This window comes from Clupea harengus, chromosome 8, assembly GCF_900700415.2.
Source record: "Clupea harengus chromosome 8, Ch_v2.0.2, whole genome shotgun sequence".
Lineage (NCBI taxonomy): Eukaryota > Metazoa > Chordata > Actinopteri > Clupeiformes > Clupeidae > Clupea > Clupea harengus.
Window position 1 is genome coordinate 7,265,844 of NC_045159.1, and position 25,198 is coordinate 7,291,041.

At 44.6% G+C, this 25,198-nt stretch overlaps 1 protein-coding gene across 9 annotated transcripts in view; it reads left to right on the plus strand.

Moving 5' to 3' along the window:
* LOC105907393 (actin-binding LIM protein 3) overlaps nt 1-25,198 on the plus strand; it is a 70,022-nt gene that overhangs the window by 20,900 nt on the left and 23,924 nt on the right. For all 9 annotated transcript variants that reach the window (XM_031571673.2, XM_031571676.2, XM_031571670.2 and 6 more), the window contains exons 3-4: nt 16,180-16,363; nt 24,037-24,152. In XM_031571673.2, coding sequence (XP_031427533.1) covers nt 16,180-16,363; nt 24,037-24,152 — 300 coding nt within the window. The remainder of the gene's footprint in view (nt 1-16,179; nt 16,364-24,036; nt 24,153-25,198) is intronic.

Consider the following 25,198-nt stretch of genomic DNA (forward strand, 5'->3'; position numbering starts at 1 on the left):
AGCTTCTCTGGTGACCTCAGCAGGTGGGTCCTCAAAGGAAAGCAGCTGTCCAAAGGCCTTTAACCTGCCACAGCACCTACAGACACATACCCATATACACACGGACACATTTAGATCTCAGCTGAAGCTAGAGGCTACAGTTGTTTGAAAGTCAGATAAGCTGCATGTGACCTCAAAATCTATCCACAACTGCAACCTTGTATTTCTTATTGGGAGATAGAGGTGGAAGGGAGGGTGGGGGAAGTATACCAACACAAATAGTGCAGTTTAGAGTGAGCATGTGGGGGGAGGGGAGAGAGGTGGGTAATGCTACTGTTCCCATGGCAACATGGTTTTTTTTTTTCTTATCGCGGAGCCAGACTGAGGTTTGGTGTGCTAGCGCACCAGTGTAGCCATGTAAAGTGACATATCTGTCCTCAGGAGGAGGAGCCGCTGGTGACGGTGGTAGTGGCGGTGGCAGTAGTGGTGGGCTTGCACCAGACTGGAGTGGCTCTTTGCTTAGCTCCTCACACAGATTTGGGATTTGGGAGGGACGGGATAATCCCTTTACTTTCCTGCACAGCGTGACCCACACCATTTTCACTTTCAGCCATCTGATAGAGACGGAGCTGCTTGGCCTAAAAATGTAAATGAACAGTAAAGGTGAAAAATACCCTGAAGATTGAATCATGTGCAGCCTTAGTCCTAATTTGAGTTATGTGTGTATCTGTTTGTGAGAAACGCTGAAGGCCACACCCGCTAACGCTCTCGAATGCAGCCTGTCTTGAGTCGTGTCGCTGCGCTAATACTATAATTGTCCTTTGCCTAATCTGAAGATCTCATTCCCGCTAATGGAATGGCAGCATGTTAACTCAAACTGAGTTTCCAGCCCCTTCGGAGGGAGGGAGGGAGGGAGGGACGTCTGGGCGCCCTGCAGACATGCAAATGGGAGAGTCACTGCAGTAAACACTATATCTCACTTTGGCCCAGGACTGCTGAGATGCACACGGCAAGGGAAGTCAAAGGTGGCGGTTTGAGGTCGTGTCGGATCAAGGGGCTAACGAAACTGTGGCGAGGGCCCGCCGTGCGTGCGCTCGCCCGTTTGAGAGATGAGGCTACGACAGCCCTGACTCTGCTAATCATGTAGCCCGCTAACCTGGGAGACACTCTTCAAAGCGCCGTGGTCGATTTCTGCTGACCTGCCCCGAGCGAGCGTGACTGAGGTGGGATTGAGGTGGGATTGAGTGCATTGACTTCATCTCGTGTCAGATGGTGGCAGCCTGTTGTCCTGAGGAAACGCATGTATGAGCAGTGGGACCTCGGCTGTTTACCCACAGATATCAGTGCATGTAGTTGCCATTATAAATGATTTTGAATGGGGTGGCGTTAAGGCATGCCAGCCTCTTTCTCACATAACTTCTCCCTTCACAGTTGTTGTCATAGACACACAGTCTCACACTCTTATATAGTACGTAGTATTATTTTATCCCATTTTCACCCCTAGGACATATATATTGTCCTGTCATATCCTTTTACAGTAATGTCACTTGTAGGCAAGGTTGTAAACATAGGCTAGCTTGCCATACACCTTGGCGTTGTGCTGCAGTTTCAGAAATAACTGAACCACCATATACTGGTCATTTATCTTTCAAGGATGTGGACAAGGCCTGGCCATGATCGCCTGCATATTCTATACGAGTGATGATTTTCAGCAGCCTGCAGCATGTTGAACCCATTAGATGTTAGCATGTTGTAAGTATGGTTGCATGTAGCCAAGGCATTAAGTGAGTGATTTCTTAAAACAGTCTGCCAAGTATCCGATTGAATTTCATGTTGTGTTTTTCACCGTGAACCAGCCAACAGAAATCTCGCCCTGGCATCATTTTAATTACGCTCGAGTGTCTGTGATCTGCCATTATAATTATCTGGGTATAAAAAAAAAAAAACGTATTTACTGTGTGCTGTGTGTTCTCTTGCCAATGTTAGAAAGATTTTGAGGTCGGTTCATGTTTCAGGCTCTTGAGTAAGTGTTGGGTTGTTGTTTCCCTTAAGCTTTTAATGGGCTGGCTGTGAGCCTCGTCACCCTCTGTAGATTCAGTGTTAACTGATGGGATAAAAACACAGCTACCTGAGCTGTAGAGCTTGTCTTCTACAAGTCAGTCTTTTAGCACGGGCTATGCAGAAGTGTGAATGATATGTTTTACACACATGGAAATTAGGGCTGAACGATTAATTGCATTTGCGATTTAATCGCGATATGATAGAACGCGATTTTCTAACCGCAACGTTCGCGATTAAAAAACGTTTTTTTTTTTTTTTTTTTTAAGATGGTAAATTTTGCACACAGTGTTTAAAAAGTGCATGCCTAGTGTTTATACTTAAAATTACTTTTTTTAAATTACTTAAATGCACAGTGGCAAAGCCACCTATTTGTTGTTCTTGTTTCTGTAATAAAACAGTTAAATAAAAATGTAAAATGTGGGAAAGAATATTTTACACTAAATGTATCTAATATTGTGTTGGTCATATTTAAATCATTCATTCCGTTTTGTTGGGGAAAAAAAGAGGATACAAAAAAAAATCGCATATTAAATCGCAATCGCAATATTTTGGTAAAAAATCGCAATTAGATTATTTTCCCAAATCGTTCAGCCCTAATGGAAATGACTAATCTGTGTCTCATCCACTGAATCGAATGCTGATTTTGTATTGAGAATGGTGTGAAAACTACAATGCAAACACACATATGATGTATATGTGTACGACGTATGGCGTATGATGACAACAGATTGACCAGTGAGTCAAATAAATTGAAGCTTCTCTGCCAGGAGATTCCTCTGCCTCTATGGTCTTTCAACAAGGATCCATTTTGATATTGTATGAATCTAAAGGTTTTGCAATAAGTGTGTAAGTGTACCGCCTCCTCTGGGTGCCATATTTCCTAGAGTGAAACTAAGGCAGTGTGCTGAGCAGTGTGGGATCAAAGAAAAAAAAAAACCGCACGCACACAAGCACACAAACACACACACACGCATACACACACACACACACACACACACTGATCATGGGAATAGAGGGGGATGGCGGCTTCAGCCTGTGCGTGTGCGTGCGCTCACACCCCCTCCAGCGGGCAGCAGCCAGATGGATGCCCATGGGATGAGGGGTGGCGCTGTGCTGGTGCCCCCCGAAGCATGTGTAGCACTTAGAGAGGAGAAGGTCGCGCTGGCATTTGAGGAGGCGTGGCGGGAGCAGAATAATGCAGAGATGAGGCTAAGATGTGCATTCAGATCCTCGCGCTCCATAACTCGGGTACAACAGTGTCTGGCGGAGCAGACTTGCCGAGCGCACGGGTCCCAGGCGACTGCACCCAGGGCTGCAGAGGCTCCTGATGTTCCTGTGCTGTTATAGTTCCAGTTCCAGTCAGGCCCAGTCAGCGCTCGCCTCTCAACCCTCAGTTCATTTACTTTTATCTTATCTTCATCAAAGAGTCCCTTTAGCTTTGTTGTTCTCCATATCCAAGGCATCTTGCCATTTCCTCGCTCGTGTCGGAGCAGTTTACCATTTGTTCCCACCTTTGTTCATCAAAAGAATTATGAATGCTTCTCTCTGGAGAGTGATATACCTTTGTCCAATTATCTTTAGTCATATACCTTAGTCAAATTATCTTCAGTCATATATCTTAGTTAAATTATCTTTAGTTTTATACCGTAGTCAAATTATCTTTAGTCATATACCATAGTCAAATTATCTTTAGTCATATATCTTTCTGGTTTGTCTGCATTCCAAACCACATGAAGCCACATGAGGTTTTAAACTAGGGGTGGGGTGCAGACTCTCCACAATGCACAATAGAGCCTTGGCGTGGGATTCCAAATAGTTTAATATTTAGATAACTGTCCTGTTGAACCTACTCATTTCTACTCCTCTACACACACACACACACACACACACACACACACACACACACACACACACACACACACTACCCCCATATCTATCTATCTATCCTCTTCTCCCTGTCCGTTCCTTCAGTAACACATGTATTGGGTGTATTGTGTTAAGTATTCAGATTGAGTGTTTTTGCCATCCTTCTAATACAATTCTATTGATCGGTCAGTTAGCAGCAGCCTCTGAAATACCATGGCATTTTACTCACTCTGCAGCTTATTATAGCATAGCTTGCAAATGTAGTGACTGTACACAACTAGATCCTGGGTTCGATTCCCGCATGCATGGGGTGCTGTTCGTACTGGGGGCAGGTTCTCCCCAGGCCTTCAGTGCTCAGGTGGGCTATCTCCCGAGCCTTTCTGTGTGGAGTTTGCATGTTCTACCCGTGTTCCCAAGGGGTTTCCTCCACTAAGAACCCCAACAGAAAAACATGCAGCAGAACAGAACACTCTCCTGTCCGTCCCTGACCAAGACGGACGGATCACTTGACTTGGCCCCGTGCGCCATAAAGGCTGCCCACTGCTCCTGGGGTCCTGGAGGAAGGACAGTCCAGGATGGGAAAATGCAGAGGAAAAATGTACTGCGACCTCGGCGTGTGTGTGTGTGTGTGTGTGTTTGTGTGTGTGTGTGTGTGTGTGTGTGTGTGTGTGTGTGTCTTGTCGCCACCCTAAATACACGTGTGTGTTGCTGTGTGTCGTTTGTGCCAATAAACTGACTTTGACTTTGAACAGTCAGAACAAAGCTACCAGTGGTCAGTGTTAAAGCTGCATAGTACATACCAGTACGGTTATGGAGCATACACATTGCTTTCAATTGCCGTTTGAAACGCCCATTCTATTATGAATTTCAGTTAGGAAACAGGACAAGATGTTAAATTGTTTGGGAACGACAGTAAATATTAGCTAAACCTACATGAGGTCCACAGGTACTACAAAATATTGTATTGTACTCTATGTCTGCATGTAAACATCGAGTCGCTTTGAATTAACTGTTCTTTGAATGTCTTGTGTTAGTCAGCTTCTTCTCTCAGTTGCCAGGCATGCTCACTATCTTCAGTGCCAGTGTGGATAGCTTTCCTAACGGGCAAAGGAACTTGTGGTGCGTGCTAATGCCAATGCCAGGTACTCGCCCGCATACTTAAGAAACGTAGAGTTTTCCTCAGTCGCTGTGATACATTGTCAATATAAAATGATATCCTGAAATTATATCCAAAATTGCTTTTTGTTGTATCTCTTTCACTCACAGTAATTTATCTAGCAAGTTGATATTCATGTCACTGAAAACAATTTAAATTCAGGAAGGCTCCAAGTGATTGTTGAAGCCTATCATTGCAGGATACAGAAAATCACTGGGCAGTAGCAACAAATACAACCTGTTGGGAAACAATGGGACAATCTTGCATGCCACATAAGTCTTTGAGAACCCAGTAATGTTATCCAGTCATAATGATCGTTGACATTTGACTTCTCCTCTCCTTTTGCCTTTGAACAAACTGTAACCGATGAAGCATATGGTTGACACATAATGACAATTGGTTTAAACCATTTGCAAGTCATGACTTACATGATGTATAGATACCTAGATATTTTGGAAGGTAAGACTAAACAGCAGATGATTTTACATATCCTTTTGTATGAATGTGCAAAAGCATTTGCAAAATGTTCCAAAGAATGAGAAATTGCTGTTATGTGATTAGACGATGTTCACTTCGAACAGAACAGTTTTGAGAATTTTAATTCTGATCTGAGAAAAGCACCAAAGGGAAAAACTGTAAAGCATGGTCAGAAGAGAGGCATATATGCTTAAAGAGGCGTGTGTGTGTGTGTGTGTGTTCATTTGTGTGTGCGTGTGCGTGTGTGTGAGTGTGAGTGTGTGTGAGTGTGTGTGAGTGTGTGCGTGTGCGTGTGCGTGTGTGTGTGTGTGTTCATGTACTGTATGAGTATGTGATATACTATTGTCTAGGGACAGGCACTGGTGAGCTGCGCCAGCCTCATGGATGTTTCATTAGCCCATTATGAGCATGGCAGGACTCTGCTGAAACAGCACAGAGAGCAAGAGAGGAAGTCATGTGAGGAGAGTGGGACCACAGCCATGAAACACATTTAATAGGTGGCTGCTTCAACACAGAGCAATCACACACACACACACACACACACACACACACACACACACACACACACACACACACACACACACACGCGCACACGCACACGCACACGCACACGCACACGCATATGCATGCCTGTGTGCACATCAGATACTCACTAAATCCTGCCCACTCACAAGTTAAATCCTTTCTGCTCAGATATTCCCAATGCATATAGGCCATTTAAAAGAAATAGTCTGTGGCTGTCAATCAGTTTGCCTCCTATTCCATCTTGAAGCCATTGTATGGCTGTTGGCAGATGGTGCTTGCGTCTTTGTATTTTGCAGTGTGTTTGAAGTGTTCCGTACATGCACTGATATATTCAACCAGAGAAGCCTGGGCATAGCAGGTGATCATTAATAATGGATGTGTGCCTAAAAGTCTGCTTTTCAATGGATTTCGCCCAAAAAATGGTGATGCTATACCACTAATGAATATAAGGGACATCCACTGTAGGCAGCACAGTCCCTCTAACCTCCTTTGTCTGCAGTATCTGCTCAGTACTGCACATCTTTCATCAGAGTATAATGCTCAAATAACAGGATGTTTGTCACACGCTCTCTCTCTCTCTCTCTCTCTCTCTGTCTCCCTTTCCATCTCTCTGTGTTTGTGAGCACATGATTCTTGTGAGCACATGATTCTTTCTCTCTCTTTTCGCTTGTGTCTGCTGCTCCACTCTTTGACGCCCGGCGGCCGATAAGAGAGGAGCTGCATGGCACGTCATTAGCTAGGAATTGGGGTGGGTTGGGGCGCTGGTCAGCGGTCCCTGTAGAGTGGAATTTTAATTGTGTCTGTTGGCTGTTGATAAACACATAATAAAAGCGCTTTCCCTCCCTCCTTCCGCCCCCCGCCCCCCCTCCCCCCCTCCCCTCTTCCGTTCCTCTGTTCTGTCCTCCTCGTCATGTCCTCCCATGTCTCTGATTCAACATCAGTGGGACTCGGCCGAGCTCCGCTCCGCACCGCACCGCACAGCACAGCGCAGCGCAGCGCAGCAGGGCTTTATTTATGGCGCCTGCTGCATTATTCATGGCGCCAGATAGAGAGGGTAAACTGTGGGGCGTACAGATGTCAGAGCCCCAACTTGAAAGGGCTTTCTCTGGCTGTGAATGGGGCCGGCCGACTCGGGGAGATCCGTCTTGCCAGCTCCTTGCTCAGCTTGGTCTGGGCTTCTGCCTGTCGCCACAAAGACCAGCGGTGTGTTTTGTACTGGAAGGACGTCCTCTTGTCTCAAGCTTTGCCCCCCCCCCCCACCCCCAATCTGCACTGAAGTGAGAGAATAGGGCTAGTTGAAGTGCTGGATCTATAATTATGGGGGGAAAAAAGACTTCTCTGGCAGCTCTGCCATTTTTACTGCTCAAGATTGACAGGAATGGGTTTGACATTGTCAGATGTGTGCGAGAAATGGATTTGTGTGTGGAATACTAATGAGGGGTGAGAGAAGTGAGGGTGGCAGACGGATGCCAACGCAGGGCCGAGGGCACCATGCCAGCCCTGTCCCAGCAGCATGAGCTAGTGGCACATATTACAGTAAGGCTTCCCTTACCTGAGCAACATCAGGTGTGTGTGTGTGTGTGTGTGTGTGTGAGAGTAAGAGTGTGTGTGGCAAAGTGAGAATGTGTGTGGCAGGCTAGTAGTCTCTCCCTACTAGTAGTACTAGGTTATCAACCCCTTGTACACAAACAGCACATACAGAACACTCAACCCTTGAGCGGAGCCCGCCCCGGCGTCTTGTGTGCAGCCTCTTGAGCTCAGGGCTCTGGGGCATGTTGCTGTGTGCCGGGGGGGGGGGGGGGGAGAGGCATGTACATGCTGCAGCGTGTTGCTTCCAGCCGGCTGGATGAGAGACGCAGCACAGTGGATCATGTTTCACACCCAAGGGGGAGGCAGACGAGCAGGAGGAGAGAGGGGGGTGGGGAGAGAGGAGACGGGGAGAGAAGGGGGTGGGGAGAGAGGGGGGTGGGGAGAGAGGAGACGGGGAGAGGGGAGTGGAGAGCGAGGAGGCGCTGGCTGCATGGGGCAGCACAGAGAAGCCTGCTCGTGGATGACTTTCAGTGCAGCAGCACTCTTACAAGACACACACACATACACACACAAATGCAAACACACACACACACACACACACACACACACACACACACACACACACACACACACACACACACACACTGGGAATGTGTGTTTTCACTAATTGTTTGTGATAGCAGCTCTCTGCACTGACCCAACATTGTGTGTTGACTTGTATTACAGCGAGCACGATGCCCCCTGTGAGCGTGTTGTTTTGTGGTGTTAATGTCATTATGCAGTGATGATTTAGACAGTGTTTGGGGTCAACGACGGAGCAATCACGACTTCCTGAGGGAGCGAGGGAGAGAAGTGGCCTGGCAGGGTTCACGCCAGCAGGGTGAGCCTGATAGCTCCGGGTACATGATTGTTGGAAAACAAATAACAAACAAAGTGTTAAGGGGCGTCACAAACATCTGTACAACTCACCTCCTGGTTTTGGTTTGCAGTGACTTCACGTGACCGTTAAAAGCTTTTATTCTGGAGCTGGGCTGAAAACTCAGCAGTGCTCATTTTTGCTCTATATTACTGGCAGAGTTCCTCTCCTTGAATTACACAACTGATTTGTTCCGGTGTATTCTGTTTTGTGAAAGGCTGAGCTATTCATTCCATTGTGTGCCATTACAGTCACACTTGTTGTGATAGTTGAATTTTAATATCGTTGAGATCCAGTGGCGGCTCCTGAAAAAATTCTCAGGGGGGGCAATTTTTTGGGATAATGATTAAGGCGACCCATTCAGTAGGCACATTAAGTTAGCTGATTAACTCATACAGCAATACCTTTTTGTCCACTATTGGCAGCACACAACAGTAATATGTCCCCTCTTGCTACATAGCTAGAGTAGCAAGTTACAGGTGGAAAGCTATGGAAGAAAGTTGCATCCAGGAGCCTTCATAAGCAAACATGATGTGGCTCCACATTAAATTATCCCACTTTTTCATTATCCACGTGTCTCAAATGTTGTATGATGTAACATAGCTTAACAGGACACATGATATGTCCAGTAACATCATAAAGAAGGGGTAACATAAGTCAAAACCAACAATATTTATTGACTGATCTTTAAAGTATTGGCTTACAAAAGCAAAATAAGTCATCACATAAAAAATGATTCAGTGTTAGTGCAAGAAGCGAACTGTGAAACACACTGTGAAACCTATGAAAAGTGACAATGGTATATGAAATACAGACCGCGTTCACGACCGCGATTTTCTTTCGTTCTAATTCTTGGATGTAGGATTTCCCTCCTAGTGGAGGAAATAACAGCAATATTTTGGGGGAATCGTTCAAATGGTGATACAAGCGTGAAATTTGGTACAAATCATCTTTGAAGGTCACTCTTCGATTTAGGAATTGGGGCCACTCGAAAATCCAAAATGGCCGCCATTTATTTCAAGATGGCCACCATGGTTAGACTGATTTTGCATTTCAGCATAATCTTTGCCTATACTTTGTAGATGTCAATAATATCGGACTCCCATAGTATGTTTTTGAACATTTTCAAACAGGAGTTACCAGTTATAACCATCTGAAACATTTATAAAACATTTCATAGGCTAACTGTGTTATAGGTCACGGGGAAAACTATGTGAAGTTTAGGGTTAATAAGAGGGATAGAGGTATTTGGGGGATATATAGTATAGGAGAACAGTAAAAATAGTAGCTAGATTTGTGGCTAGTTGCTTTTTTTTGCACTGTGGCATGCAACATTTCAAACCCAAACCCCAATAGTCGCTAGATTTGTTCGCTAGTCGCTTTTTCAGACATCGAAAAAGACTAGAATGAACGAACAATTTGATTGGCTGTCTGGTACTATATAAGGAGTAGCACCACCCTCTGTTCTCATTCCATATACAAACCAACCTTTAAGCTATGTGTAGAGGACAGTAAAAATAGTAGCTAGATTTGTCGCTATAGTTGCTTTTTTGCACTGTAGCATGTGACATTTCAAACCCAAACCTCAATAGTCGCTAGATTTGTTAGCTAGTCACTTTTTCAGACATCGAAAAAGACTAGAATGAACGAACAATTTGATTGGCTGTCTGGTACTATATAAGGAGTAGCACTACCCTCTGTTCTCATTCCATATACAAACCAACCTTCAAGCTATGTGTAGAGGATGTCTTTAGTTAAACTAAACTCAATCGATGCCAAACGGAAGACAAACTGGACAAAGTGTTGTCTTTGTCAGCAAGACACAGAGGAAAATTTGGTGTTACCAAAAAGAAAACTTAATAAAACAGATGCTGGATATAGCAACTTAGCGAAAAATATTCCCATATTCTATTCCCTCAATGCAATGCCACTTGGTTTAGATCCAGCCAGATTAGATGATGATGCACAGTATCATAAAAGCTGTAAGCTGTTATTCAACAACACAAAATTACAAAGAGCTCAAAAGAGAACTTCCACTCTCTCAGAACTCTCCTCTGATCCAGAAGAAGGCTGCTGCACAAGCAAGCTTCCCAGAAAAAGTCACGATCAAAAGGCAATAGAATGCTTTCTTTGTGAGAAACCTGACACAAAAGAAAACCTGAGGCAAGCCATGACCATGCAGCTGACTGAAAGAATAAACCAGTGTGCACTGACTCTAAATGATGGGCGTCTTCTTGCCAGACTAAGCGCTGGAGATGCTGTGGCTCAGGAGCTAAAATATCACCCTGGCTGTTTAGTCACACTCTATAACAGGGAGCGGGCCCAAAAGAATGCTGAAATCAAGAAGGAAGCACAAGAAGGAAGCACATCCAATTGCTTTTTCTGAGTTAGTCAGCTACATATGCGAGACAAAAATAGCTAGTGAAGAATCTAAACCGCCTATCTTTAGGCTCGCAGACCTTGTTCACCTTTACAAGGAGCGGCTAGAACGGCTTGGTTCTGTGAATGTGAATTCTACAAGACTGAAAGACCAACTGATATCGCACATTCCACATCTGGAAGCTCATAAACAAGGGCGAGACATACTGATGGCCTTCAAGAACGATGTAGGCACAATCTTGGCAGAGACAAGCAAGTACAATGACGCTATTAATTTGGCTAAGGCTGCTTCAATGCTACGACGTGAAATGTTGCAACATAAGTCGACATTTGAGTCATTTTTGGAAGGTGACACTGATGGTGCTGTTCCATCATTACTCCTTCAATTTGTTAGCATGATAGAGCATGGTTCAGACATCAAATCACAACTGGAACATGGGGCATCCAAATCTGACATTGCAATTGCGCAGCTATTGCAATATAACTGCTTTGACAAGTACAAGGAGGGTGCTCAAACTCACCGACATTCAAAAGATTGCGAGACACCTTTTGCGGTGTATATGGGTCTGAGCGTCTTTGGCAAAACCAGAAAGCGACATCTCATTGATATGCTTGATCAGAATGGTCTAAGTATTCCATACCATCGAGTTCTAGAAATCTCTGCCCAACTGGGAGAAGCCGTTGTGGCTAAGTATGTCGAAGATGGTGTTGTTTGCCCACCAATCCTGAAGAAAGGGTTGTTCACAACTTCTGCAATAGATAATATCGACCACAACCCAACTGCCACAACATCAAGTACATCATTCCATGGCACTAGTGTATCAGTCTTCCAGCACATAAACACAGAAGGGGAAGAGCGTGATCCACTCAAACTAACTGATGGAACAAAAAAAGTCAAAAGGTGTTCCTGAGCTTCCTGAAGCATATACCAATATCCGACCAGCATATATGGTCCAAAAACCAAATCCTCCATCAATAGAAGCCCCACATTTTCCAGCCCCTGATTTAATCAGATCACACTTGAAGGAAGAATAAGTATTTCTTACTGAAGAGGTGGGTGGTACTATCAACATCACTTGGTCAGCTTACCATGCATCACAAAAACGAGGCCAGGCAGGTCAGCATCGGCGCCTTACTGCCCCTGCTCAGAGATAAAGCAAATTCTGTAGCCACAGAAATACCATGGGGAAAATCCGTGAGACAACTGCTTTCCTAAATCCTGGACAGACACCAGTTGTTGCAGCTGACCAACCACTCTATGCTTTGGCTAAACAGATCCAATGGCAGTGGCCAGAAGAATATGGAGAAGACAAGTTTGTGGTTATGTTTGGGGGGCTCCACATTGAGATGGCAGCTCTAAAATCAATGGGGACGCTACTGAAGGACAGTGGCTGGACAAGCTGTCTTGATGAAGCAGCTGTGGCATCATCTGGTTCAGCAGAATCATTTCTGACCGCCTCACACATTACAAAATCCCGGCAAGTACACCAGATCACTGCTTGCAGTTTGTACAGGCTGAAGAAGACAGCATATCAAGAGTATTGCTCTGCTACATCTCAACCTATGAGCTTTGAAGATTGGTGTAAGGAAGCAAGACCAAACAGTCCACAATTCCATTTTTGGGACCTTGTTTTGAACATGGAGTTAGCAACATTCACACTGGTCCGATCTTTCAGGGAAGCAAACTTTAGTCTGTATCGTGTAGCACTCTGTGAACTGATCCCTTATTTCTTCGCAAACAATAATGTCAATTATGCACGTAGGCTCCCAATCCATCTTCAAGACATGATGACAATCGATGAGAAACATCCTCAAGTCGCTCAACAGTTTCACAGGGGAAATTTTGTGGTGCATAAATCTGAGAGAGAATTTTCAGCAATAGCCATAGATCAGGCCCATGAGCAAAACAATGCAGTTATCAAGGTTGATGGTGGAGCTATTGGACTGACAGAGAATCCTGCTGCTCTCAGACGATGGATGGTTGCTGGGCCAAAAATAAGCTACATCGTTGCTGAATATGAGGCTGCATCCATTTGAAAGGATGCAACAGCAGCCACCAAGCATCACGAGCAAGGTCTGAGTGCTCAAAAGTCTTTTTTTGGGAAACTGGATGCTCTTCACAGAGTTCTTCAGGCATGTGGCAATCCTTTCCTAGAGGAATCATCTGACCTAATGGTGTTGAACACAAAGGATATTGCTGACCCAGCCAATGCAACAATGGTCATTGTTCACCACACAAATGGAAAGGAACATTTCAAGACCTTTATGGAAGGACTGAAAAATCACAATGAATCAGCATTTTACAAAGCAATCAAGAGGAATCCAGTTGCTTTCTTCAAGCCTAAAGCTCCTACCATTGTTTCCAAAGAGAATGCCCTGAAATCAGATTGTCAGTTGTTTTCACGACTCTTCATCTCTTGCCAGACAAGGCAGTGTGACTTGGAAGAATTCTTCATGCATGAAAACCAGTCAGCTCCTGCTTCCCTGAGTGATAATGGAATGCTTCACTCATCCCAGAAGTCAGAACTGCACATACTGGAATCTGGAATAGCCAAGCCTGATGTAGAGCCACAGGCTGACGCTATCATTATTGATGGGTCAGCCTTCATCAATGCAAACCCTCCACGTGGATCAAAAACGTTTAGGGACTATGCTGCAGAAGACATCCTTCCTATGGTACAGGCATATTGTTCGAAGTACAAGCGAGTTGACATAGTCTTCGACGTTTACAAGAAGTCCAGCCTGAAGTCAGAAACCAGAGCACAACGTGGGAAGGCCATTAGAAGAAGGGTAACAGAATCTAGTAAGGCTCCATCAAACTGGAAAAACTTCCTACGAGATGATGACAACAAGACTGAACTCTTTAGCTTTCTGGCAAGCAAAATATGTCAAGCAGTAGCAGAAAGCACTATTGTGGTGACAAACGGAGAAGAGATAGTCAGCAACAAGAGTGAAATCACAGAATCTTCAGACCTAGGTCTAGCAATAGGTCTAGAGAAGCTGTGGATTGCTTTTGGTCATGGAGCCCATTCACGATGGATTCCAATCCATGACATCGTTTCAACAATTGGGCCAGAAAGATCCAGTGGCCTACCATTTTTCCATGCATTTAGTGGGTGTGACGTTGTGTCTGCATTTCGTGGCAAGGCTAAGAAATCTGTATGGCAAACATGGAATGTGTGTGATGAAGTGTCAGGGACATTTACCAAGCTCAGTCACTGGCCCACATTTACCAAGCTCAGTCACTGGCCCACAACCGTTGATGATGATGACCTCCAAATGCTGGAGAGATTTGTGGTCATAATGTATGACCGATCAAGTGCAGCCACATCTGTGAATGATGCACGACTGCATCTGTTCGCCCGCAAGCAAAGGCCATATGATGCCATACCACCAACAAGTGCAGCCCTCAAGGAACACATTAAACGTGCAGCCTACCAAGCAGGAGCTGTCTGGGGCCAAGCAACTGTCACTCAACCAGTTTTACCAAGTCCTGCAGAATGGGGATGGAAACTGCAAGGACAAAGGTGGTTGGTGAACTGGACAACACTTCCACCAATTGCTGCAAGTTGCCAGGAATTGGCAAAATGCTCATGCAAAAACAGCTGTACTAATGGCAGGTTCAAATGTTTTCGTCTGACTCTGTCTTGTACAGCCTTGTGCAGCTGTGAATGTCACTGAGACGTTTGAGGCCCAATTAAGTTCTTTTGACTTGACACTGAAACAATTGCATTTTCAGACTTATTCTAGCTAAGTAATCGCTTGTAAAAATCGATAAAAAAAACAACATAAATGACAAATAAAAGAAAAAAGAACAAAAAGACAACATAAAAAATAACAAAAAGTAACAAAATAACAAAAAAAAATGTCAAAATAACAAAAAAATATTTATCTATATCACAATAGGTGAAATATTTCCCCAAATATGCAAGAAATATAGTTATGACTTGATGATTTGGCGGCCATCTTGAAAAATGTTGTCCACTATCCCTTTGTAGAAACCTGTTGAATGGATACATTTGGTCTAGGAAGTCCTAATTGTTTTGTTGTCAATTTATCTTCATTAGTACGCCGACTAAAAAGGAGTTTCTGTCAAAGAGCGAATCGAGTTGAACTGAACAGGAGCCATCATGACAGAATATACCTCCGTCGAAGCTGTATGACGTTCGTATAGGCTTTTACGTCCACTACTTATGACACGACATGGAGGGGCGAGCCCTCCCGGAAGCCATAGAGAATGCATTGAGAGCTCTGTTTTGTGAAAAAAATGGATTTAACATGGGAGTCAATGGGAGAGGTCTGGGGCGATTTTCATTTCGCCCTAAATCGCCCCAGAAGGGGCGGGGCCATTTGAAGCACGACTTTAGGCTGACTGAACGACCTTAGGTTACCTGATTCGACAATGACATACAGAGGCAGATCAGACGGTCTAGTGGTAGAATCCGACAGAAAAAAAATTATTACATTTAAATTTACATGTCATTTACGCGACTTACAAGGATATTGCGTTTATACTTCAGGAGGTTTTTTTTTTTTTTTTTTTACTTTTCCCCTAGGCAGTGCGTCGCCCCAATCGCCTTTATGGACGAGCCGCCCCTGTTGAGATCTCTTACAGCACCTCTGCACTCTTTTTGCAAAGCGGGGGCCCGTGTGTCTCTCCTGAAGACTGATTGGCAGATCACTTTAAATGGATCAGTTAACATTTCAGGAAAGGTTGAATGGGAGCTGGCAAATTGATCCAATCCACTCAGATAGATTTAAAGGCCATTCATTTAATGGATTTACCTTAGTTTTCCTTTCCATAAATTATGCAGCGACATCAGCATTGCATGGCCTGCCACACATATATACCAAGCAATAGAGAATATGCTTGAGTGTTGTTAAACATCTAGTCCTGCATTAGCTCCCTTTCAAATCCACTTCAACAGATTACAGGATGTGAATCATTACTAATATACTGTATATATATGAAATATATATATATATATATATATATATATATATATATATATGGCATATATCACTGAGTAGCATTGCACACTCTCGCTCACAGTGCTTAGTGCCTTGATGTGTGATTTCTTGGTACAATAACATGTGGGAGTACTGTGGAGTCTTGTTTGGCTTTTGTTTGTGGTATGAAGAAGTGGCATCTCATTTATCTCCACCCCACTTTGCTATATTGCTTTGGCTTGAGGCTGTTAACCGTGTGTGTGTGTGTGTGTGTGTGTGTGTGTGTGTGTGTGTGTGTGTGTGTGTGTGTGTGTGTGTGTGTTTCTCTGTGCGTCTGCAGTGTGCGGCTGTGACCTGGCGCGGTCCGGATTCTTCCAGAAGAGTGGCGAGTACATCTGCACGGAGGACTACCAGCGGCTGTACGGCACGCAGTGTGACAGCTGTGGACAGTTCATCACAGGAGAGGTGGTCTCAGCCCTGGGCCGCACCTACCACCCCAAGTGCTTCGTCTGCAGCCAGTGCAGGTACATTGGCAGTGCATTATGGGAAATCACAACAGCACAACCCTCAGCTCACGGCTTCTATGTTAGCCTGATTCAGCAGTAATTTGGAAGTTTATAAAAAAGACATTTCATCTCAATGCTGTGATATGTTGCTAGCTAATCCTTTAGCCCTTAGGCACATCCTCAGCCACTAGACAGGGCTTGGCTCCATTACAGTCTCACGCTGCGTATGACACAAGGGGAAATGGGGCAGCTCAGGAAGGAGCGCAGACGATGAGCAGGTCAGCTGGGTTTACTCTGCAAGTGCAGGGAATATGCTCTCATGTTTCTTGCTGTCACAAAGAACTGGGGCACCTTGTGCAGTGCCTTGCAGCTAGAGGTGGTATTATGACGTTAAGTCTTTCTCCATATTGTAGTTAGCTAGTGCTGTGAACACTCCTCTCTGTCTGGAAAGAAACAGGCAGACTTCTATACAAGACTGTAGGACATAGAGACACTGTCTCTCTCTCTCTCTCTCTCTCTCTCTCTCTCTGTCTGCCTGTCTCTGTCGCTGTTTCTCTCAAACACACACACACACACACACACACACACACACACACACACACACACACACACACACAGGGCCCTAATTTCATAGGGCAACAAGCAGTGAGCTTCGCGTGTGACATTATGATAGTCCACAAATGGCGAGTCAAGAGTCGAGAAGAATTGTTATTTGCATGTTTGCACTCATAGGACACTAGAGTAGCAGGGACAGTTGACACGACATATTGAGATGAATGAATGGAGATGAATGAATGAATGGTGTGCTGGGCTACCGTGTTGGGCACACTGATTCTTGCTGCCTTGCCCTTGCTGCTTGAAAGCACTCGCATCCCAGCTGTGATAAAGGCTCACTCTGCACTCTGCCCCTAATGCACACAAACACACACACACACAGGCAGGCAGGCAGGCAGACAGGCAGGTGGGGTGGGGAGGCCTGCAACAACAGGTCTTTTGCCGAGTGGAGGTGGTGGATCCTCCCGGGAAACCTGTTACAGAGGCATTACAGGTACATTATTGTGTTCTTGCCAGAATGTGTCACTGCATGTGCTCGCAAACACATTGGCAGTGAACTTGGAGGCTGTTTGCCACACACAGTGTGTTGACTGGTGGCCAAAGACTATCATGCATACACTCAGGTATATCCCCGAAAGGAAAGATTATACAGCCTATGCATGTACGTGTGTGTATACTCTGGTGTGTGTGTGTGTTTGTGGTGTATTTATTTATACAGTGCATTCAGAAAGTATTCAGACCCCTTTTTCACATTTTGTTATGATGTAGCCTTATTCTAAAATCATTCAAATTCATTTTTTCCCAAATCAGTCTCCACTCAATACCTCATAATGACAAAGCAAAAAATAGGATTTTAGACTTTTTTGCACATTTCTTACAAAGGAAAATCACATTGACAAGGGTATACCCTTTTGCTATGACACTTAAAATTAAGCTTAGGTGCCTCCCATTTCTCCTGATCGTCTTTGAGATGTTTCTATACATTGATTGGAGTCCACTTGTAGTAAATTAATTTGATTGGACATGATTTTGGAATGGAACACACCTGTGTATATAAGGTCTCACAGCTGACAATGCATATCAGAGAAGGAGCCAAAAACTGTCTGCACAGTTCCGAGACAGCATTGTGTCTGGGGAACTTACAAAGACATTTCTGTCTGTCTTGAAGGTTCCCAAGAACCTAGTGGCCTCCATAACAATTCTTAAATGGAAGTTTGGAACAAGCAGGACTCATCCGAGAGCTGGCCACCTGGCTAAACTGAGCAATCAAGGGAGAGGTGACCAAGAACCCAGATGGTCACTCTGTCTGAGCTTCAGAGATCCTATGTGGAGATGGGAGAAACTTCCAGAAGGACAACCATCACTTGCAACGCCCCACCCATCTAGGCTGTATGGCAGAGTGACCAGACGAAAAACACAGGAAAGCCCACTTTTTGGTTGTATGCTCACTGTGAGTGTGAGAAAGATTCTGTGGTCTGAAGAAACCAAGATTGAACAGTTTGGCCTCATTCTAAGCGCAATATGTCTGGAGGAAGCTAGGCACCGCTCCATCACCTTCCCAATACCATCCCAACAGTGAAGCATGGTGGGGGCTGCATCATCACCTGCCCAGTACCATCTGAACAGTGAAGCATGGTGGTGGCTGCATCTTGCTTTGGGGGTGTTTCTCAGCAGAAGGCACTGGACGACTGATTAGGGTCGAGGGAAAGCTGAACTAAGCAATGTTTACATTTACATCTACATTTAGTTATTTAGCAGACACTTTTGTCCAAAGCGACGTACAAGGGAGAGAACAGTCAAGCTACGAGCAATAGAGACCTAGTGTAACAATAAATACTATTTTACATAAGAAAAAGAAAAAAAGTGCAGGAATGTAACTGCTGTAAGTGCAAGTTTAAGAATTTTCATTTGTATATTTGAGTGTGTGTGTTTCTCTCCACACTTGCTCCTGTTAATAACCGGCAGATACAGTACCAGTATTTACTGTAACATACTGCGGTGCAGTTCACAGTACTGCTGTTTATGACACCACAGTGCCCTTCAATACACTGCAGTCATGTGAAGAAGACAACACGGCTGTACATCCAGTGATCAGCAGAAAGCCCATTAACTGTAAGACACAGTGAAAAAGTGCAGGAATGTAACTGCTGCAAGTGGAAGTGCAATGTACAGAGAAAACCCTTAAGCAAGACCAGGTCCAGAGCGTTCAGGACCTTAGACTGGCCAGAAGGTTCCACCTTCCAACAGGACAGTGACCCTAAGCAAACAGCCAAGACAACACAGAAGTGGCTTAGGGACAACTCTGAATGTCCTTGATTGGCCCAGCCAGAGCCCTGACCTGAATGCAATCAAACATCTCTGGAGAGACCTGAAAATGTCTGTCCTCCGATGGTCCCCATCCAGCCTGGCAGAGCTTAAGACGATCTGCAGAGAAGAATGGCAGACAAGCCAGGTTTGCAAAGCTTGGCACATCGTATCCAAAAAAACTCGAGGCTGTAATCACTGCCAAAGGTGCTTCAACTAAGTACTGAGTAATGGATCTGAATACTTATGCCAATGTTATATTTCAGTTTTTCTTTTTTAATAAATTTGCAGAAATTGATAAAATCCTGTGTTTGTTTAGAAAAACATCACTAATGACAAAGCAAAGTTTGGGAGGAGACCAATTGATTGACGGCTGTCACTCACCCCACTTCTGCATTCTAGGTGATCTAATCTTTCCTGTCTAATGTCATTCGCTCTGGCATTGCAAAGCATCCCATATCCTCCCTTATTCCTCCATTTTGCTAGTAGCTCTAAGCTAACAGTACCTCTTATCCACTGGGGTTGTCCGTGGACATTGCACACATGTGAGCCATTGGCACCCCACGACCACGGCCCGCTACCAAGCAAAACATGCATATTATCAGCACTCTTAAGATGTCGTCCACATGACAACAAAGTGTTTTGAAAATGTTTTTACTTTGAGTCTTCAAAAAGTTTTCCGTCAAATGGTGAAAAATGAATTGGAATTATTTTAGCATAAGGCTGTGACATAACAAAGTGGGAAAAAGTGAAGGGGTCTGAATGCTTTCTGAATGTACTGTATGTCTCTCTGTTAGGGATGGGCATAATTAATCGACGATCGATTAATTGATCATTAAGAATTTCCTCGATGACATTATTTTTTTCATCGATAAAACTAATGCATGTTCTGTTGCGTAGTGTGCGTGTAATTTATTTATTTTAGGGCTGTCAAAGTGAACGCGTTATTCTATGAGATTATTGTGGCCGAGATTAATGCAATACAATATTTTAACGCAGTTGTTTACTTCCGGTGTGCGTTGACCCATGGCAAGAAACGGCGGCGTGTCTGCAGTCAGTTAGATAGGAGAGACCGAGACGGTAGTTGAAGATGGAGAGAGCTGAGGGATTGTTGGGCGGAACGTTTCTGTTTAAGAGGCAAAATGACAGAACAATTGACAAAACTAAAATTGTATGTAGCATTTGTCAAGCTGAATGTAGCTATCACAGAAGCAGCTCGTCTTTAAGTTATCACCTTAATGCAAAGCACCTGACAGAAAGCAGTCCCAGGTTAGATGATCGCCAACCCACACTCCACGACTTCTCTAGGAAAATAACTAGACCAGTCCGTGAAAAGGTTACCAACGCTTGGTTGCCGGTGACTGTCGATCCATCAACATACTTGAAGACGGTGGGCTGACTGAGGTGATTCGAATTGCTTCAGGGGACAATTCTTAAGATTTACCGTCGAGGGGCACCATTGTGTCTCGCATACATTCCTTGTATGACGGCAAGAGAGCACGAAAAAAATACAATTAAACAACAGTGTCTAAAATACACGCTGTCTGAAGTGATTACTCATTAATTTATAAGATTTAGTCTTTAGAAGAAAAACAAACTTTTAATCGCAATGAATTTCAAATTTCAAATGAATTTCAAAATGTGAGATTAATAAATTAGAGGAAAACGAGGGTCAGTTGTGTTTATGAGCACCGGCTTCTAGCTGTGGGCTCCGCTGCTTAAGAGTACAGCAGCGCATATTTTCAAGTGTAACCATTGAACGGATCCCGTTTAACTGCCACAAGAGTTGTCCATCTTGTAAGTTTAACTGCCACAAGAGTTGTTCCTCTTGTAATAAAGATCTCAATGAGGAAACACGCCGTTTTTTATTTTTATTTTCACTGCATTTTAATATAGCCTATAAATAGTGAATTTTAATATAAAAATATTAATGATTAATCGAAAATCGATCGTTAATTCTCCCGACGATCGATTAAGACAATTTAATCGAATGCCCATCCCTACTCTCTGTAGGTGCAAAGGGGGAGGGGTGTTGTGTAAAGGTGTGTGTGTGTGTGTGTGTGTGTGTGTGTGTAGCAGACAGCATCCTGTGTGTGTTAAAACGAGAGGTTGTAGACCGGCAGCTTGCCTGCGCTCTGAGGGGATTGGCTTTAATTCTCTCTGGCCTGTGGGGAATAGTCCTGACTGGTGTGAAAAATTGCTCTGTGAGAGCGTTTGCTTTGTTTCCTCCACTGTTTTTATTGCACAACACTGTAGCGCTGAAGCACCACTGTGTCTTAGAGTTAATTGGCTTTCTGCTGATCACTGGATGTACAGCCGTGTTGTCTTCTTCACATGACTGCAGTGTATTGAAGGGCACTGTGGTGTCATAAACAGCAGTACTGTGAACTGCACCGCAGTATGTTAAATACTGGTACTGTATCTGCCGGTTATTAACAGGAGCAAGTGTGGAGAGAAACACACACACTCAAATATATAAATGACAATTCTTAACTTGCACTTGCAGTAGTTACATTTCTGCACTTTTTTTCTATTTCTTATGTAAAATAGTATTTATTGTTACACTAGGTCTCTATTGTTCGTAGCTTGATTGTTCTCTCCCTTGTACTTCGCTTTGGACAAAAGCATCTGCTAAATGACTAAATGTAAATGTTAAATTCAAAAGAAAACCCTAAGCTGGATGAATATATATTTCTAGTGTGTAAAAGTGTGTACGTTATCTGCTCTCCCAGCAGTATGAGCCTGTTGGGGTTCTGGGCTGTGGGGTGGCCACTGTGATCTGCTCTCCCAGCAGTAGGAACCTGTTGGGGTTCTGGGCTGTGGGGTGGCCACTGTGATCTGCTCTCCCAGCAGTAGGAACCTGTTGGGGTTCTGGGCTGTGGGGTGGCCACTGCGGTGTCCTCTCAGGTTTCAGGGGTGGCAACCTCAGTCCTCTCCTTCGACACGCCACAGTTGGGTGTGTTGGGCAGTGAACAAGTGTGTCTGTGTGTGTGTGTGGGGTGGCTCAGGAATGCCCCAGGAAGGTCCCTGGAGAGGGTCACAGCCTGAGGCAGCTGCCCAGCACAGGAGTCACCAGCTGGGGTGTCAGTGTGGGCTGACCCATGGCCACCGGGGCGGCTCTAGGTGGAGTTCACACCACTCCCACAGCCGTTTTGTGTGTGTGTGTGTGCGCAGATGGAGGGAGGATGTGTACTGGGCTGTGTCTGTGTCTGTGAGGGAACCAGGTTACCTCTCACCTGTTTTCTGACTGCTTAGATTGACACACTTGAGACGGCCTGGAGCGGGTTGCACCAACTAGTCTTTGCTACGACTGTCATAAGTCCTAAGTCAGCCTTTGTTAAGACTGGTCTTAGGCCCATATCTAACGCCGTTTGCACCAACAGAATTTAAGACCAGTCTTAACTAAGACTGGCCGTAACATGCGCGTTCATGTGCCCGTGGAATTCTAGAATGGAACGTGCGTTGCCATGATACCTATTAATTACCGTTCATTCACTCAGTTCGCAATTCTGCGGACTTCCGTACAGTTAAAAAAAAATGGCAAGAATTGCTATCAAAAAAAATCTCAACCCTACTGAAAAGAAACCTTTGAATTAACTCCTCATCATTGTATATATCCAGCGGGTTAGTTCTGTCTCGCACTACTCTCTCACGTCTTAAAACACGTTCATTATACGGTCTATAAATTAGACGCGCCATCGTTTTACTTGTCGTTTTAGCTGCACTCAACGGTTTTGTGAAAATGACTATAGAAACCAACACAGAAAACGTTCTCTGTCTTAACATAAGTCTCCTCTCCACAGGGCGTAAAATTTAGGACTAGACTTAGAGAGAGAGCAGCCTAAGTCAGCGTGGTGCAACAGGCGCAACATCATTTTAGACATAGAACGTTGAGTTACGCCAGTCTTAGCTTTAGACTGGTCCTAAATCCTGTTGGTGCAACCCGCTCTGATGTAGAGAAGAATTTGTGTCAGTTACAAAAGATGTCGAGGAAGAAGTAAAATGTTGCTTTTATCAGTGCCTGTGATGGAAGATTCATGTGTGTGTGAGTGTGTGTGTGTGTGTGTGTGTAAGTGTGTGCATGCACATATGTGTGAGACGTACTGTGCTCATGAACTGTGTCCAGAGGCTGGTGTATCCCTGCATGCATCTACGCTGCTACTCTGTGCTCCATGGTACTGCAGAGTCATGGTCTGTGATTAACCCCTTAAACTGACTGAATTACAGCATATGGAGTTCAGTGCATCCTACAGCAGTAGCGTCTAACCTCACAAGACTGCCCCCTGTTGGTGATTTTCCCCCCCTGCAGGACTTTAGCCATTACTGCCAGGCAGAGACACTTTTATCAACGACAGACGTCTGAAGTACTCACGCGCCATAATTTGCATTTTAATGGAAAGTGTGATCTCACCTGACGTGCTTTTTTCCACTGTGTTTCTTTTTTCACTGCGTTCACCGCGTGTTACGACACATGTAGTACACTGTTAACACAAAGTGCTGTTGTCAGTTTGCTCAGCCCTCTGTGACTACATGTCATGTTTTACCACAAGTGCTATTAGCTTGTTAAGGGCTGTTAGCTTAGCATGTGACCTAAGGTATTTTTTTAAATGTCTGATTGCCCAGGATGGTCTCACTCATTGTCAATTTACACACAGTAAACTATTATGCTGTTTCCTGGAAAATGAATCTTTGGATGAAGATTATGGTAATGGTTATGGTTATGGTTAAGGTGAATATTCATTGTCAAAATGACATGCTGCCAGAAAAGACTCAGAGACTACTCTTGTTTCAAGATTAATATCAGTTCTTTTTCTTTTTTCCTTTGGCCACAGGAAGCCGTTCCCCATTGGAGACAGAGTGACTTTCTGTGGGAAGAAGTGTGTCTGTCAGCAGTGCTCCCACACCCTCGTCAGCACCAATGAACCTGTCAAGATCCATGGACCCAGCCGTAAGCATAAAGCCATGCATGCGATAGCACCCGCTCCATGTGCTCATCACTGCTGGAGAATACAATAAGTGGAATGTTTCATTTTTTTGGTGGGCAAAGGGATGTTTATTGCTGTTATTGCTGTTGTCCTGCCACACTGGCGTCCTGATTGATCTTGTTGAATTATCTTACATTCACTTTGCAGTGACCAAACAAACTGTCCAGAAATACACATTCTTGACTACATATCAGCAGCAAGTTCGTATCTGTTGGAGTAATTTCATGTCATAAAACTGTCCAGTGTTGACAGAATTCATTGCTGGCCCAAGGGAGTGTCCTTGGTGACCTTGAACTCTCTACGTTGTGATTAGTAGCCATTTGCTGTCCTGTGTGTGGGCCACGGAATGCTACAAGTCTGTGCAGGCAGCCAGTCTTTACAGGTAATCAGTTATGTCTGTTCTCAAGGACCTACCAGCGGTGGGAAGCCAGCCCTGTCCATGTGAGACGGGAAACTGCTTCACATCCCATAGTGTCTGTCAGTAGAAAGGGCCAGAAGCTCCTCCTCCCGTTTGATTGTTGTAGCGTCCTTCCAAGATGTGGATCAAGGTCAAAGGTCCACTGTAATCCACGGCTTCTCATTACGTTTTGAACCAGATGTTCCAGCAGCAAACCAGATGCTCTGTAGTCCGCGTAAGCTTTTTGAATGGACGTTTTAGGGGCGTCCATAGATCAAAGATGACAGGAGACTTCCAGAGTGGGCTGGGTCACCTGTGGCCGACCGGTAGGAGATGGCAGGATTTGGTGATGGAAGGATTTGGTCACCAAGTAAAAAGATTGACGCAGTACTGGGCAGGAAGCAAATCCCTCATCGCTGTCAGACAGGCCATCTTCTCTCTCCGGGCGGGGGGAGGTGAGGCATGGATCAGCCCACCACGGTCCCCCTAAATGAGAACAAATGGGACTGTGACCTTTTCCACTGTGAGTGCCATGTGTAGCCATGAATCATCTCGGCCCGTAAATCCCAGCAGTGGCCCACTTGGCCAGCGACAGACACAATTACACATCTG